Source organism: Sinohyriopsis cumingii, chromosome 5 (assembly GCF_028554795.1).
Source record: "Sinohyriopsis cumingii isolate HCF-2022 chromosome 5, ASM2855479v2, whole genome shotgun sequence".
Lineage (NCBI taxonomy): Eukaryota > Metazoa > Mollusca > Bivalvia > Unionida > Unionidae > Sinohyriopsis > Sinohyriopsis cumingii.
In genome coordinates this window covers 69,449,048-69,467,095 of record NC_142965.1, presented here as the reverse complement: position 1 = coordinate 69,467,095, position 18,048 = coordinate 69,449,048, and the positions used below count along the sequence as shown (strand labels likewise).

The 18,048-nt window shown below is 33.9% G+C and overlaps 1 protein-coding gene across 1 annotated transcript in view; it reads left to right on the top strand.

The window, feature by feature from the left end:
- The window catches only part of LOC149799389 (uncharacterized), an 86,062-nt gene extending 70,060 nt beyond the window's left edge, over positions 1–16,002 (top strand). Inside the window, exons 17-20 of the mRNA XM_089958727.1 lie at positions 1,645–1,771; positions 5,151–5,295; positions 11,724–12,008; positions 13,161–16,002. Of these exons, the coding sequence (XP_089814853.1) occupies positions 1,645–1,771; positions 5,151–5,295; positions 11,724–12,008; positions 13,161–13,828 (1,225 nt within the window). The 3' untranslated portion in view covers positions 13,829–16,002. The remainder of the gene's footprint in view (positions 1–1,644; positions 1,772–5,150; positions 5,296–11,723; positions 12,009–13,160) is intronic.
- The last annotated feature ends 2,046 nt before the right edge of the window (positions 16,003–18,048 follow it).

Here is an 18,048-nt window from a genome sequence, read left to right as displayed (position 1 = left end):
AGAAAAAGTCAAATTGTTCTCGTTTCCAAAACAAGGAGATGGAAAAACACATACGAACTGAACAGCCAGTGCATAATGAAGACAATAATGTAGACGAAGACAGGCAAGAAGCACATATATCATGAAAAACGGCGCAAAAAAACAGAACAGCTGCTTCAAGCCGGTTAAGCAATAGCGGCCATCTTGTACTCATGTACATGTGAAGCCTAGTTTGTCATGAATGAAAATGTACCAATATCACACCCAATATGGTCACTGTGCTAACCCTCTTGAAAATCTTGTTATCATTACTCCTCCTGAATGAATGGTTGTATCTACACTGGTTTTTCACCCAAAGAAACATGGTATGTCTTAAGTACTAAATTAAAATAGCATTGATTTGAATGCCAACATAACAACCGAAAACATGGTATGTCTTAAGTACTAAATTAAAATAGCACTGATTTGAATGCCAACAAAACAACCAAAAACATGGTATGTCTTAAGTACTAAATTAAAATAGCATTGATTTGAATGCCAACAAAACAACCAAAAACATGGTATGTCTTAAGTACTAAATTAAAATAGCATTGATTTGAATGCCAACAAAACAACCAAAAACATGGTATGTCTTAAGTACTAAATTAAAATAGCATTGATTTGAATGCCAACAAAACAACCAAAAACATGGTATGTCTAAAGTACTAAATTAAAATAGCATTGATTTGAATGCCAACAAAACAACCAAAAACATGGTATGTCTTAAGTACTAAATTAAAATAGCATCGATTTGAATGCCAACAAAACAACCAAAAGCATGGTATGTCTTAAGTACTAAATTAAAATAGCATTGATTTGAATGCCAACAAAACAACCAAAAACATGGTATGTCTTAAGTACTAAATTAAAATAGCATTGATTTGAATGCCAACATAACAACCAAAAACATGGTATGTCTTAAGTACTAAATTAAAATAGCATTGATTTGAATGCCAACATAACAACCCAAAACATGGTATGTCTTAAGTACTAAATTAAAATAGCATTGATTTGAACGCCAACATAACAACCAAAAGCATGGTATGCCAACATAACAACCAAAAGCTTGGTATGTCTTAAGTACTAAATTAAAATAGCATTGATTTGAATGCCAACAAAACAACCAAATCTTGTTATCACTACTAATTCTAAATGCATAGCCAAATCTACAATATATTTTCACCAAAAGGTTTCTTGTGATGTCTGATTGGTCCTAAATGAAAATAATGCCGATCTATTATGCAGTATAATCTCTGTGGTGGGTATCCTAAAATTATTGTTGTGTTTGTTTTATTTAAATTAAGGCTGTATATCAGTTACAAAATCTATGAAAATTATCTCTTAGTAAAATCCCAGTGAAGTTAAATTATGACATATTTTGTAGTAGGTCATGATTTGGTGCCAAAATATCACAGTTGCTCTCTTTCAGCAGGGTTTAATTTTGTGCTGTTTTCTGCCAGATAGTATTTTTTATGTCTATTCTATAACTTTTCAAGAAATTTTTATAGATTTTATGTTTATTTGGAAGATGTGCTGATCATATTTATAGCATAAATGCTTCTCCCATGCAGGAAAATAAACCACTATATGTTTCTCTTGACTGTTTATTTTATTATCATCATTCAGGTTCTTTAATGGCAAGACAAATACCGGTAATGAACTGCATAAAGTGATTGTCAATGTTCCCAGTGTTCACATCAGCCAACACTCACAGGAGGATGAGGATAAAAAGTTTACATGTGATAAAGTAGAGGTTGGTATTTATATTTAAATGTCTATCAAAAGCAACGTATGACCTTCATTAGCCATGCGTTTTTTTTTTAAATTTATAACTCTGCCATCAAATCTTTCCAGAGGCAAGCATAAAAAAGGATTCACTTTATTTGTATGCCCACAAATCCATTGATATATTTGTACTTATGGTACAGTTTGGGATGAATACGTTACTCTTAACCAATTTGGTGTGCAACTGTGTGGAAATGATCATGTTCTTTCCAGTTATTACATAGTATTTGTTGTCATGTCTGTGAATGACAAGACATAGGTATGGCTTTTCTGGTGTTGACAGAAACACCATGTGTGTTACCAACAATATTTGGATTTTTCATGTTGAATTCTTGAAGGTCACAACTTTTTTAAAATCAGTTGCTGCTTTGAACTAAATTGTTGGAACTAAATTTCAATGTACTTACAGATTTTAATAAATTTCTTAGGATATGTGTTTAATGAAATTCAGAAGCCAGTCACCATGCTGTGATGAAACTTTGATCAAAAATTGTTCCCATGCTCTGATGCACGTAGTGTTTCACTTGGTGCCACCAAAATTTGCCACTCACAGTCATTTTGTGATGTACTTTTGTCATACATCAAACCTTGACCACTGCAACTTCCTTTCCTCTTGGGAAACTTAATGGAGTTGAGGCTTTGTATTAAACATGTCCAACTATTTATACAAGTAATAACTGATATATGGTTGCTTGCCTTTAATAAGTTATATTAGTAGGCATTGTTTTTGTTATCCTTTGTTTTGCCCATTAGTTTGTATGTTTGTGGTTTTGTTTGTTTAGTTGTGGTCTTTGTATGGCTCAACTTCACTTTCACTCATGCAAATTTGTATGTTGATGCATCTCAGGAAAGGCTTATTCAGACAAATCAAGAATAGGTCATTGTGACTTAATTTTCAGGCATAACTGACTTGTGCAATTTCAGCTATCTCTTGCATCTTTCAGATCTGGGATAATATATCACCTACAGTCATGGAAATTGGAATGTGAACATTGCTCATCCCAACTCAATGTCAGCCATATTGACTTATTGTTCATACTGGATTGAATTTGGTAGTTTAATCCATTCTTTACACAGAAGAATGTTGGTCAAAATAAAGATTATTCTGATTTGTTCACCAACTTTAAGATGCATATCTAGGTCTTGGACCCTATTTGTAAAAGGAGAATTGCAATTAGCGCAGGATTGCCCGGATGGAATTCATTTTGAGCCGTTGTCTTGTGAATTGTTGAAACTCTTCCCCTATATGACTCATCTCCTTTTACTTTCACTTGAGTCTGTAGGTTTAGCAAGATGCACACTCTTTCGGTACAAACCATGATCAGTGGAAGTCAGACGCACTTATGACATAGCCTGTTCTTATAGCTCAGAATCATTTGGTAATCAGAAAGTCTCTTATGCTCATAAGACTGTAATCAGAGACAAGACTGGAAGGCTCTTCCCCATGACTATGAAGTTACTTGACTGTGAAAGTCAGAGACAAGACTGGAAGGCTCTTCCCCATGACTATGAAGTTACTTGACTGTGAAGATCAGAGACAAGACTAGAAGGCTCTTCCCCATGACTATGAAGTTACATGACTGCGAAGACCAGAGACAAGACTTGAAAGCTTTTCCCCATGACTATGGAATTACTTGACTGTGAAGGTCAGAGACTAGACTGGAAGGCTCTTCCCCATGACTATGAAGTTACTTGGCTACACGTCCTTGGGGATCAGATCAAATAAATGCCCCAAAACTACACATCCTTGGGGATCAGATCAAATAAATGCCCCAAAGTTACACATCCTTGGGGATCAGATCAAATGAATGCCCCAAAGCTACACATCCTTGGGGATCAGATCAAATGAATGCCCCAAAGCTACACATCCTTGGGGATCAGATCAAATGAATGCCCCAAAGCTACACATCCTTGGGGATCAGATCAAATGAATGCTCCAAAGCTACACATCCTTGGGGATCAGATCAAATGAATGCCCTGAAGCTACACATCCTTGGGGATCAGATCAAATGAATGCCCCAAAGCTACATATCCTTGGGGATCAGATCAAATGAATGCCCTGAAGCTACACGTCCTTGGGGATCAGATCAAATGAATGCCCTGAAGCTACACATCCTTGGGGATGAGATGGCCATTGTGCTTGGCATGTTTTTTTTTTAAAGATTTCAGAAGACAGAAGTACTCAAATATAATAGACATGCAAAAAAGTAGATTTGAGTGCAAAGAGCCAACTAAACAGCAGATGAGATTGTAATTGATGAAAACTCCAATAAAGTGCTTGAAAAATTAAAAGAGATCAGCAAAGAAGATTGCTGTTGGGAATGAGATTGTTCTGAGGTACAGTTGTGGAGACTTTATTTGAAACCTCTTTTTCTAACATATAATTTTAAAGCCATAATTGCTTAACTCTTATAAAATAAGAGAACATACCATTCAAGAATAAAAATAGCACACATTAGACAGCCAATAAAAACATCCAATATTGCACTGTGAGCATCCTTTCAAAACAGAGTTTTCAATAACAGATGTCTTATGAATGTCAATGGTCTTAAATTGAATTGTTGCTAATTTAACTCTATAATGACTTGCATGAATCATCTTGAAATTATTGTTATCGCTACTCTTCCTGAACAGATAAACAGATAGTCATATTGATGCATGATTTTTACTAATATACCTCTTATGACAAGTAGATAGTTCTAAAAGCAAATGTTGCCAATTTAACATCCATCATGGCCATCATGACTGTCATGTTGCCAATTTAACATCCATCATGGCCATCATGACTGTCATGTTGCCAATTTAACATCCATCATGGCCATCATGACTGTCATGTTGCCAATTTAACATCCATCATTGCCATCATGACTGTCATATTGCCAATTTAACATCCATCATTGCCATCATGACTGTCATGTTGACAATTTAACATCCATCATGGCCATCATGACTGTCATGTTGACAATTTAACATCCATCATGATTGTCATGTTGACAATTTTCTTATCTCTCAATGGTCATATAAACTCAGAATGTAGACCTAAAAATTATACATTTCTTATCACAATTAAATGGTCAAATATGTAAATAATCCCAATCTTGCAAATGGTGACCATCTCAAAAGTCTAATTTTTATTCATATAAGGTATCGATTGGACCAGGCAAAGCATGGGTGTACATCTTCATCTTACATTTGACGGGTTAATGACTGTATGCATCATAGCATTTGACAGCAATTTGTGTACTGCACTTACCTTATGAACACGCAAACTTGTACTTAGTATTTTAGCAATCCTGGAACCATTTCTTCATGGTCCTGGTATTTACGCTCTCCACTTTCTGTTTCAGGGCAAGATGAAGGACAAACCGCTATCCACACCCAACAAACAAACTTGCATTGCACTGAATCATAATCAGACTCCACAGTCACCTCATTTCACAACAGACTCTCAATTCACAATGGAATCCAAAAAGGAGATTCCTGACATATTAGGTATGAACATTTTAAATAAATATAAAAATTACTGCTGTTCTCTATTATTTGTTTCGATTTCTAACCCACTTCATGAATATCCTATTGAGAAGTTCCATGCATTCATAGCACCTTCATTTCTTTTTTTGTACTGTTATTTTGATCTCTGGCCTGACCATCCAAAGAACAACTGTGTGCAGTCACCAAGAATGATTGACTTTATGTTAACTTTAAACATTAGTAATTTGTTGAAATTTGACCTTAACTGTCAACTAAATGAGAAAACATGCTTGCTAGAAGTCATAGGATGACATTTGCTTAGGATGAAAGTTGCATGTATTGTCATAAGTTTTTTTTTTCCAATACACAGAATTTAATCACAAAGAGGTTGACTGAATATATGGATCCAATTCTGTTGTCCACATAATTCCTATATAATAAGTCAGACCTGCGCATATTAATCAAGTGATCTTAAATCTAATTGATACAGTTTATTACCTATCTGGAGACTTTATTTCTTAATTTATTTCAATAAAACTTAGTAAACAGGGTAATGTTATGCTTTAGGATGACCTTGACAATGAACAAGAGACCTTGTATCCAATTATGCCTTACTCTTTGGAAATAGTTGATAACGTTTTGAGGATAGTTTACATAGAGTTGTGTCCTTACAATGCTATAAGTGCCTGTTTAGTGAAATGACCAGCTGTCTTGTAAGCCTTTAAACAGTATTAGCCCTAATTGGGCTTCTTGTTTTACTATCACACCAGGCTGTATGGCTAAGTAAGCTTCAAGAGTGGTCCTGTGTTCTGATGCATAGTTTTGTAGTTGTCATATGATGTGTATCATTTTGCATTCTCGGAAGCTTTCAATCGAGTTTGGCAAAAAGGTCTCATTCATAAGCTGTTAGCTTTGGATATTAGAGGAAACTTGACATGCTTGGTTCATTAATGTTTTTACAGAGAGAAAATAGAATGTCTTAGTAAATGACAAGTTATCTGAATCAGTTCCATAAGTCTCTGTTGGTTTCATGTTCAGTTTTTTTTTTTATTGAAATAAATTATACATGCAGGAAAAGGAATAGGGCATTTTTGGAACATTTATGTAGATGAGTATGGCATTGCCAAGGTAAAGACAAGTATGTTACATGGAGAATGCTGGCACTGAGGGTAGGCACCGAAAACAGGGATGAAAACCTGTCGAAGGATAATACCATCACTGATGACTATGACAATGTATTTTTGTGCTTTTTAATTCTGACTCCCTGAATGTCAAATGCCATATGAATCAGGGTTGGGGAACAGGCTGGAGTATGAGCTTGCCTTCAATGACTGCTCCTGTATAATCAAAGATACAGGAGACCAGAATGTTGGTTTCACTGGTGAAGCATTCTGAGCTTGCATGCATTCATTAATACCAGGGTTAACTATCCATCATGTATGACCTTATACCCCGCCTCTGACAGATCATACTTGAAAAACTTTAAGCCTTGTGGAACATAAATCTCACTAACTTTTCGAAAAGAATGGCAGGAATCCTGGTGCTATTTTGCCAACTAGCTGTCTTATTTGTTCAGGATACTGAAAAATTCACAACCTGAAGATACAGAAAATCAAAATTATTATCATGGGTATACTTAACCCGGTGTACTGTCAAAGTGTCAGACCCCAAAAGTGTGATGAGGTCAAGAAACGCACCAGTTGCATGCTTCACAACTTCAAGGTTTCCATGGTTTCACAAGTTCTGTATCGGACTGAGGTTACAGTCAGAAATGACTTCATAGACAAGTACACCCTGTGGCTGTAAATGCACTCTAAAATCAATGACTCCCTTCACTGCAGCAGAATAAAAATTGAAAACGCCAGCTAGGTTGTAACCATCCAAATTACAAAGAAAGGCAGAGGCAGTGGGCCTATTGTATATAAACATCCGCATCATCATGAATACAAAGCTCATCATTGCTGCACTATACTAAATAATTTCCATGTGTGTCTATGTTGAACCATTCAATGGAAGGAGATGTATTAGAAAAAATTCTTGTACCTCATTGATCCTATCTAACTTTTGTATGACTGGCTGTGGTTTTCTACAACATTTTCTCTGTGAATATATTTCATGATAGCTCTATAAATCTCTGACGAAAAAGAAAGTCATGTTCCTGAATCTCACCTTTGACAGACATTATAGAGAAGAAAGATTCTTCGTGGCCCCCCCCCACCAAACATATAAGTTGGTACTCAAGAATCTCTGAGAGTTGGTCAGATCAGATGATTTTTTTTACAAGGTGCATGCGCATGTCAACTTTCAAAACTGTCTGTAGGAAAATTATGTTATCCCAACACATGCCAAATGGATGTGCTACTAAGTCTTACCACACTATGCTTTGCTCAAAATTGATTAGCCAACTAGCTTTATATTATGCTTGACAACAAAACCATTATGCTTGCTAGAGTTTGTGGGAATTATCCTACTTACCATCATTTTGGCAATTGTGGTTTTTTATTATGCGAGTTTATTACACCCAGGCACTGTTTCAGGTATATGACTTCTATTGTTTTATGGCAGTGGACTGCAGTGAGACACTTGATTCCATACCTGCAGAGGCATAAACATTCTTGATTGTATCAGTTACAGTGATGAGCATGACAACTGATGAAACAACAAAAACGAGGGTACAGAGCATGCCTAAGTTGGATAGAGGCTGGCAGCTGTTTTTAACAATACTTATCACATATCCTTACAGGATATTACATATGCAGTTGCACGAGTTCTAGCCGTGCTCATGAAACATTAACCACCATGATGCATATGAAGGATAATGGCAAGCCAAAAGGTCATGTCGAGTAAGACTGAAAGAGAGGGTAACTGAACAAGTCCATGCAATTATCCTACGTAGTGCAGAAATGTCCAACGACACACATAATGCAGAACAGCCTGGAAGAAAATATGTATTATTGCCAAAAAGACTAAAGTGGTGCTTGATTCAGTCAGGTGGACTGCCGTGGTCAGGATATTAATTTAATTCATAGATCAGACCCATTTATTATGCAGTATTAACACGTTTTAACAATGACCATGCCAGATGTTGACCATGCCAGATGGCAAACATATTGTCAGCTAGACCTATCACAGTGCCGTGTTTGCTACTCTTGTCCCTGGAGACCAAGATGGTATTCAGTAGGGCACGCCTAAAACTTGATTTCACTATGTTTCTCTCTCTTGGCACAGACGTAGCCATTACCTTGAAGGATCTGCTGATTAACAGTGCAAATGGTGCTGTGGCTATCATGGTAGGCAGCGCAGTAATTACTGCACTAAACTTCTCTGATGAACCTGCCTATTTTCCATGCTAAAAAGAGATGGGCATGCGCAATGAACCAAGAATGATAGGTCACGCAAAAGAACAAATCATCTGGGCTGGGTCATTGATGAACTCTAGAACCAAGACCAAAACAGACACATGTTCCAGGACATTGACTAAACAATGTGGGGGTAGTACTTGGTCAGTGTTACTAATCTAGAACATTAGCATACCATATCGTATTTTCATGTTCCTGTTAAAAACCAAAAGATGGTAAGGTTGTCTTTGTTATCCTAGGAATGGCAGCTAAAAACCTTCACTTGAAAACGGGGCTTCTCACCCTTTTAAATCCCATCAGGTTTAAATATTGCGCACAATCGACCTGCCGGCTAGGAGGCTTATTTTAATATGAAAAGCAACACATATCATGTGCCTGGTCATATGGCAAAGCCTAGTGTTAAAAGTCTTGATTTTAGGAAATGCGACTGTCCAATCCTCCATTGTTCACGGTTGTAGAACACCTTCAAAAAGCACCTGCCCAGTTGTTTATGCCACTTACCATTAATGCTTGAGTATGGCTGTGGTTCTTTGCATTGGAAACAAATCCATTGCCAGCATGATGTCGCTTTTGCTTTGTAGCAGTTGAACATAAGCATAGCAACTATTGGAATCAGTTGTTGTTAAAACACAGTAGCCATATTTAATCGGACCCAGGTTGTCAAAGAATGCATTGTTGACCTGGTAGGTGCCAGGATGGGTACTAGTGTGTAACTTAAATCTGCATTTCAGTCTTTTTTTGGAAATGGAAAATCCAGGATGTTTCATTGTTTATTTTCCAAAAAGTACAATTTGCATGAAATTTTTCATAAACATAAAATATAAATGAGTAAAAATATCTAATTTAGGAAAAAAATTTCTAAGATGATTTGTTTTTTTGATCATAGTACATGCATTTTGCTAACATTGTTCATCACCTTCAGAAACGTAAATTAAGATAAGAATGTTCTTTTTTATGTACTTTACTTACCTAAGTTGTTAAAATAGGCAGGAAACATCACTGTATGACTTGTCTATCACAAAACAGATTAATTACACGATTTTTTTATCTCCACCCTGTATCTACAAAACTGATGAATCACATGGTTTCATTAAGCAACAGTCTCTTAAGGAGTCAGTGCTATAAAGAATATAATGGGAGAATGTTGTTGATAAATGGATGTAAAACAGTAAAAACTGAATTCTTTTATTTACATACCGGTAATTTAATATGGAGAATTGGTCAGAACTGAAAATGTGGAACATTATTGGTAATCATCAAAATGTTCCAGGGATATCATACCTTTTATTGTTCATTTACTTCTAAATGGTTCTGTTTGGTGCAGTAGTAGATTGGTCATCTAGGTCACAGTGAATTCTTCTTACATGCTATTTCTTATTTGGAAAAATATTTTCAAATACTGTATATTTCAGTGGGATGGAGAGGCATAACAATTAAAGTATTAATTAAGCAATTGCAAGCTCCCTCCCTCCTAGCAAATAAAACTTGACTATTTTATGGAATATTCAGCAAAGTCTCAATGTACATATGTATTTGGACTGTAGACAGAGTAAAAAGAAGAAATAGCGAGCCCCATTTCAACTGGCATTGAAGTAGCTGGGTAAATCAACACAAAATAAAGATTTATCGAAGAAATTTTATATTAGGGAAAACTTAATAGAAGTTGAATGCAGGCATACTGGACAAATGGTGATAAGGATTATTTACTGAAAATCCATATTGATATGACCATCCATTCAAGAGAAGTGGCAATAAGATTTCCAAGGAGACTACAATGATTGTGATGCTAGAAGTCTTCATATTGTTATGTATTTTTAATTTGCATTGTTATGTTTTTTTATTCATTATATGTGTAGCTGACATTGTCCATCATCAGCAAGTTTTTTCAAACAACAGTTTACTTTTTCTGACTGAAGGATACATGTTAGGATTATTATCATAAACTGCGTAAAGGACATTGTGTTTACCATTTTCTTTATTATAATTGTAGTAACAGCCCTTCTAATTACAGTATAACTATGATTTTATCATGTAAACATTTGTAACCTTGTCGAATGAAATTTTCCATTAGGTAATTGTTTTAATTTTTGGAAAATGCTATTTGTGACTTAGGTCATATAGAGGAGTATAAAATCTTGTTGCCTGGAAACATTTTGTTCCTGCAGCAAAATTGGAAGCAGAAATTAGTTTTATTATTTGTCCAGTATTTCATTTGGACTGGAATTTATTTATTCAGATTATTTACTCACTGGAAATAAAAAGTGCTCATCTAAAATAATATTCTTGGAAATAGAGACTTGGAAATAATGTGAAATTCAAATAAGGATATATCTGTATTATTATGATTGAACAAAAGACTCTTGGCACATCATTACTATTCAGGCCATTACAGGCACATCAACACTTCCAGCGTTGGATTTATTTTGGAATATCACTAACAATTATTCAGAACTTTAATATTTAGGACTTGTCTTATAAATTATATGATTGTTTGGGATCTAATTCACAATGCCAGAAGTTATTTATTTATATTTTTACTTTGTATTTTAAGGAAATAAATTATTTTGTTGAATTTTATGAAAAACCTCTTTGTTTCCGATTGATTCTGTTACTTTTAAACATTAGACTTACAATATCTAGGATAAACTAGGGGTTATCATGAAAAGTGTTGTAGTAAAAACACCATGTTTATATAAACATCTCAGTCAGGAGGAGTGGAAACAAGATTTTGCTTCTATTTTGCTCATATTGGCCATTGGAGTCTAACCATTTTCATTAAAGACCAACAAGACCTCTGGTTGAAATTATGTTCCATGTTTCATGAATTTCCTCCAAGTGGTTATGTTTTAGTAGCAGCAACAAACAGCTGCTGAACCAGTCGCAGGGTCCTTGCATGATCGTTTCAGTTCTTCAGCCAGTAGAGCTGAAAGCCAAATATATTTGGGCCTCATATCCTATATCCTGCACAAATAATAAATTAATTACTTATTTATTGATACCTAAAGATCAATATATTTACCATGAAATAATATATACTTTACATTTAAACACAATTCGTTTTTACGTTAGCATCATTATCTTATTTACAAGCAATGAAGAACAATAACGTTGGAGTACAGCAAGAAACCCAATTGTCTCCAAAGGATAAAGTCCATGACACACCACACTTGTCTCTTCTGAAACTGCCTGGACATGCAGGTGATATGAAAGCTGACATTGATCAGACTGAGGCAGTCTTTGTCCATAAGCTGCTTGTACAGAGAGCCGAGTCTGTTGGCTTAATCAGATCTCCCAGTGCATGTGGAACAGGATTTCATGTTGGGCCTGGTTATATCATGACAGCAAAACATGTCATTGATCATATTCTTACAGGAGGTGAGTATCTTGAAGTATTTGCAGGTAAATGAAACTTTCAAATGTATTACACGCTTTTAATAGCATATAGGTTGTTTTCCTTTCTGTTGAGGAACAACCTGTACACACTAAGGATTTTACTGGACCCACAATATATATATATATATATATATATATATATATATATATATATATACATATATACACACACACATACTCTGAGAAAACTGCTCAAGTGCTTTCATGATCATCATGTCCCTTCTAAAATGCACATAACACGAACAAATAACAATTACAAATAACAAAAAATTAATAATGGCCTTACAGATTTGCCTGGTAACAAAGACTTCATAATAACACTTCATTCATTCAAAATTGGTTCCTTAGAATCATGGTTTGTAGATTAAATGTCATTTAAGCATGAAAAAATGTTTCAGTTTTAAATTTTGTTATATAAATATTGTTTGGAAGGTCCTATAGGTATCATTCTATTCCTGTATCTAGTCTAACTGAGTACAGTAATTGAAGTCTCATTTGTTTTTTTTTTAATTTTGAAAATTCACTGGTCTTAAAAAAAAATTATTTTGTCATGCATGGCAGTATGTTTCCTCTGCATATTTTACCACCTGATTAAAGTTTCAACATACATGTACTTGTGCCACATAGTGAATCATAAAAATTACTTTTATGTAAAATCATCGTTATTCAGTAACTCGATTGCCTCCTGGCAGTTAGTAATTTTACAATCAATATCATTCATGGTACAATAAATTTTCATTCAATAGTTTATATATCACAGCATGTCACTATCAGAATTAACATTTATCAAAGAAATCAACAAGATCTATTGGTCAATAATTTCTAGAGTCACCTATAAACCACTTAGTGCCAACATAAAAGACTGTTAAATATGGGGTAGGTGTATAATTGAATAGCATTTACACATTTTTAAACTTCTTTTATACTTTAATATCTTTTATGGAAACCTTGTTCGCACAATTTAGGAAACACAACTTATTTTTAAATAGAGGTTTTATATTTATGTGACCTATTTTCTTCAAGAATCTGGCTGCACAAACTTAGATTATGATTGGAAATAAATATTTTAATTGGAATAAAATTAGTAATGTTTGATATTTTGATGTAATATGTGTGATCACTTTTTTTTTTCAGCTCCAGTTCCACTACAACAGCAGGCACAGATATCTCCATATCATCAGCTCAGTAATATTAGTGTGTTTATAGATTTCTCCTATGAAAGGAGTCATCTACCAAGTGACAACAATCTCAGGTTTCACTTTGAACCTGTAATACTATATGCCAATGACTATCTGGATACTGTAATTCTGAAGCTCAAACCAAATACTGAAAAGGTGTACCCACCAGCCTTGACTAAATTTGCTAACTTGTGTAATGATGAATGTTTTGGCTACTTCATTGGTCATTCAAAAGCTGATATTAAAAAGACAGATAAGTACCAATGCGTTAAGTTTGCACCAGACGAGATAACAGCTGCCAAGGAATGGAGCGTCAGACATGTTAATGTAGATGGCTTTGTTGGTATTGATGATCCACAAAGAGTTCTTCTACACTGCTCATTTGAAAAAGGAGCATCGGGAGCTCCAGGATTTTGCATCAACCTGTACGATGGAGAAGCATATGTTGTGCTGATGCTGTTGCGTGGGTATCCAGATTGGTACTATGATGAAAAATACAAACAAGAAACAAAGATTGGAATACCATCCAAATGTCTTATAGAGCAGGGTGTGTCTATGGCATCAATATATGAAGATATGAAGACAAAAGCCCCAACTCTTTGCAAGGAAATATTTGGACAATGATGTGGATGAAGAGATGAAATATTTACAACATTCCTAAAACCAAAGTTTGTTAAATAATATGTGCAGTTTCTGAAAAGAAGTCAGAAACAAAAGTATAATGGAGGGAACTTGATAGACATGTGATACAATGATTGTAGAGTACGACATCAAGTTCTTCTGGCCTTTTTAGACCGATGTACAAGAAATATTTCTATGTAAAATATTTTGCAGAAACTGAACACTAATGATTGAGATAAATTTTAGATTTGAATAACATGTATAAGTTCATCCCGTCCATTTTCTGGCCACATCATTGTGGTGATAGATGAGATGCAGAGTTGATGATTGATAAAAACAATAATTTGTACATAATCAAACTTCTACAGAAAAAAGCCATAGTTTGAGTCCATATAATTGACTTTTGCACTGATTATTTTCGTGTTAAAAACAAAGTAGTAAACTGTAGAAAGTTGAGCTGTATTTCATACATCATTTGATGTGCTCAGATGAAGGAACATATATTATCAGTGGGCAATATTTTACATTTTTTATTAATTGAATGAAGAGGAAATATAATGATAAAGGGAACTTGATGGTTTCATAGAAAATATTGTTGGATCAGACACAGATTCAAATGCCTCGATCATTTTGTTAGACTTCTACAAGTTTAAAACATACTTCTTCAGATTCATACCACTTCTATACTTTGTCACATTTATACGTACCATGTATAATTGCATTTGATTTACCGAATTATATTTTGAGTGTTCTGTCTCGTTGGTTAAATAAAATTTACCAAAGATATTTTTATTGCAATACTTTTGGATGGTCATAGTACTATCATTACAAGACAGTGAATTATTTTTCTTACACGAGTATGTTAACACTTTTTTTTCAACATCATAGAATGTATTTGTTTATTGACTGTATTACTTTGAAGACAAATGTAAAATAGTCACCCAGCTAAGTTTTGGTTGTGTGTTTTTTTTTCTCAGTGGAATTCTTGTGCATAATACAGAACGTTTGATTCCAGTAAAGTGTCTTTATCAATATTGGTGATTGCATGTCAGATCTTTTTCCTTAGAGTGTTTTTTTCACCCTAATTGATCTTGATATCACACGTGGTACTTGTTTGATGCCAGAAGCTAAAGTTCAATGGTTATTTTGCTCCAAAACTGTATCGATGCTAAATGTAGTGAATGATACATTTTCAGGGGTTTTTTAAGCTTAACATTTAAATAACTACCACTCAGTAAAATAAAGTTGATAATATTATAAATATGTTCTAAATTATGAATTATGGTTGAAAATATATTTTGTGCAGTATATAATTTCCGTAACGTAGTAGTTACTAGAAACTTGGAATTTAAAAATGCAATGAGCAACAATCTCTTTAAGGAAATTAAAAGACCCCTGCCTCAGACCATCCGTGGGTACCATAGGACCCCTGCCCCATTCCATCTATGAAAACCATAACAGACTGCTGCTACAATCCATTTGTGGAACCATAATGGACCGCTGCCACAATCCATTTGTGGAACCACTGGACATGTACCCCAACCTAGATTGATCAAATTATTTATTTATATCGAGTACCAGCATAAACATCTCTTTTGCAATGCCAACAAAAGTGATATCATCCACATCACGATGTTCATTAATTTTTTTAAGCATTTTACATTTTTCTATAATACATTGTACACAGTTTAAATGAATTTTAAGTGCCATATATGTGATTTTTACGTAACTGTATTTGTGAATGTTAGTGCATCGGTGGTTCATTTGCTCCTAGTGGTCCAAGTAACACTTTTTTTTACATTATGTTGTCCACATGTATAAAAGCCTATTTCATGTGATATTTCCCTAAATAAAAAATTTGTTTCACATATTTGTTGCTAATCACATTACTTTTCTTTTTTAACAAATGCTTTTGAAAATAAATAACAAATAGTTTGATATGAGGTTTTTCTGCTTGTAAACATTTACAGAACGATATATGTTGACATGCAGATGTCTTGTTTTTCAGTTTGGATCAATATTTGGAATCTTTTTCTGTTTGTAAGTGTTGACAGAAAGATGCCTCTTGACTTACAAACCTTTGTTTCATAGATATACATCGTTTTCCTAGATTAAAATACCATGCTATGAAATAAGTCTTGTTTAGATGATTTTAACAAATAATATTCAGTGATATATACACTTAGTTTCTTTTCTCATTTTGCATCATCAATGGATCTATAAGTTTGTCAAATTTTTCAGATGGTGTTATTGGGAAAGGTTACACCTAAATGGTTGTAAAAGTTGTTACAAATACTTTGCATTTTGAGAAACTTGTCACATATAAAAGTGTAACTGATACAGAATTTGTGGCACAATGGTGTGTTTTTAAGACATGCCTAATTCTTGGGAATATTTGATGAAAGACAATTCCCACAAATTAATTAAAAAGGAATATAATAGCTTGAAATGAAATTGATTGCTTATGGCATAGAAAATGAAATGGAACACCTGCTACTTTGATTCTCCACTTTGCAATTAAAACCATCTTTATTTCTTGCTTACCTAATGGTACTTCAGCATTGTCCTTCAAATTTAATGAAGCTTCTTTAACGATCTGTGTGAGGAAATACAAGATAAATATATATATATATATGATTGTGATCGTCCAAAAATGCAAGCTAACTTGTCTGAGTGAGCTAAATACCTTAGAACAATGTCACAAGAACTCACTGAAAAGGCTGATTTCATTGCTAATTTGAATCAGTCCATGGATGCTTTCAAAAATAATTAGGGAGATAAAACCATGGTTCGTTAAAAGATCCTTTGAAATTCAAGAACCAGCAATTGATCCTGAATATGTAAATACAGCTAAACGCTATATCTTGGTAAAAATTGATGAATATAAACTTTATAAAAATAAAACATTTAGACACCTTTCATTTTCTCTTTTGATAATCAGTTATTCTAGGAAGATCTTAAAATAATGATTTGTTGAAAAACAATATCTTATTTATTGTTCATAATGAAAAAGAGATCAGCAATGGAAGCAAAAAACTTAAGATGAATTGGATGATATCATCTAATCACCATTTCTTCAGAAGTAAGATTAAATGATACTTGTGAAGAAAATTAAAATAACAGTACTATACTGTGGGCAAAAAGTACCATGGGAGTAGACAAGGAAAAGCAGCATGTTTTCTGCAACTTGGCAAAATACACTTTACAAATAAACTAATCTAAAACAATTCTTGACAGTGGATTGGAAAGAACGGATTTGAGTATTCCTCTTCAAAGACAAAGGTCTTTCTGTAAAACTCTGCATTCATCTAGAAATTATTGTCAGTGATAGATGATACTGTCAGAAGTATGCTCTTTGTCTTCTCTAATCCAGTCATACATACGTCATGTTCAGAAGACACCTGGGCCATTCCGGATGGTCCATTCTTACTACCACATTTTCTTTCTGCATTAAAAAATATGAAAAATGGAAAATCATTTTTCTCAGATACTTTTACTATAGAATTATATAATTCGCTTGGTCAGATGAAGTGCTTTTATCAAAAGAGCTGTGAATGATGCATATGAAAATTATTCATGCCCTATTACAGAAAAGATCAAAATTCTATTGAAAAAATGGAAACTGGCATGTCTTTTGAATGTTGATCTCAATGTTGCAACTTTAGGCTTATAAAATACAATTAAAAACTATTACGAAAGATAATTTGAGAAACTGAATCAGGTTTAATTAATGCTAGATATATCTGAGATTGTGTCATTTACGATTTGATTTTAAATCAGAAGAGGAAAATATCTGAGCAATGTTAGTTCTTCACTTTGAAACAGATTTTCATTCTTTAGAATGGTCTTTAAGTACAGCGATGTTTTAGACTTATATTTTAATCATTTTAAAAAATAACTAATTAGTCAGTATGCAGATGATTCTACCTTATCATATACATAATGATGACACATCTCTATATTGATTTAGATGTTGGAAGTTTCTATATTGATTTAAATGTAGGAAGTTTCTATGTTGATTTAGTTTCTGATGCTTTTGGGGTACTAAGAACATACACAAGAGTTATGAATTTGTTTGAGAAGATATTTTTGTTACGGGTTAAGGACTCTGAAGAGAAGAGGTTTACAGTATTACCAGAATACCATTTTACCACTGTATTTTCTCCTATGGTACGTACAGTAGTCCATTTTCACTGTACCATTACTTGATAATTTCCTTCTAG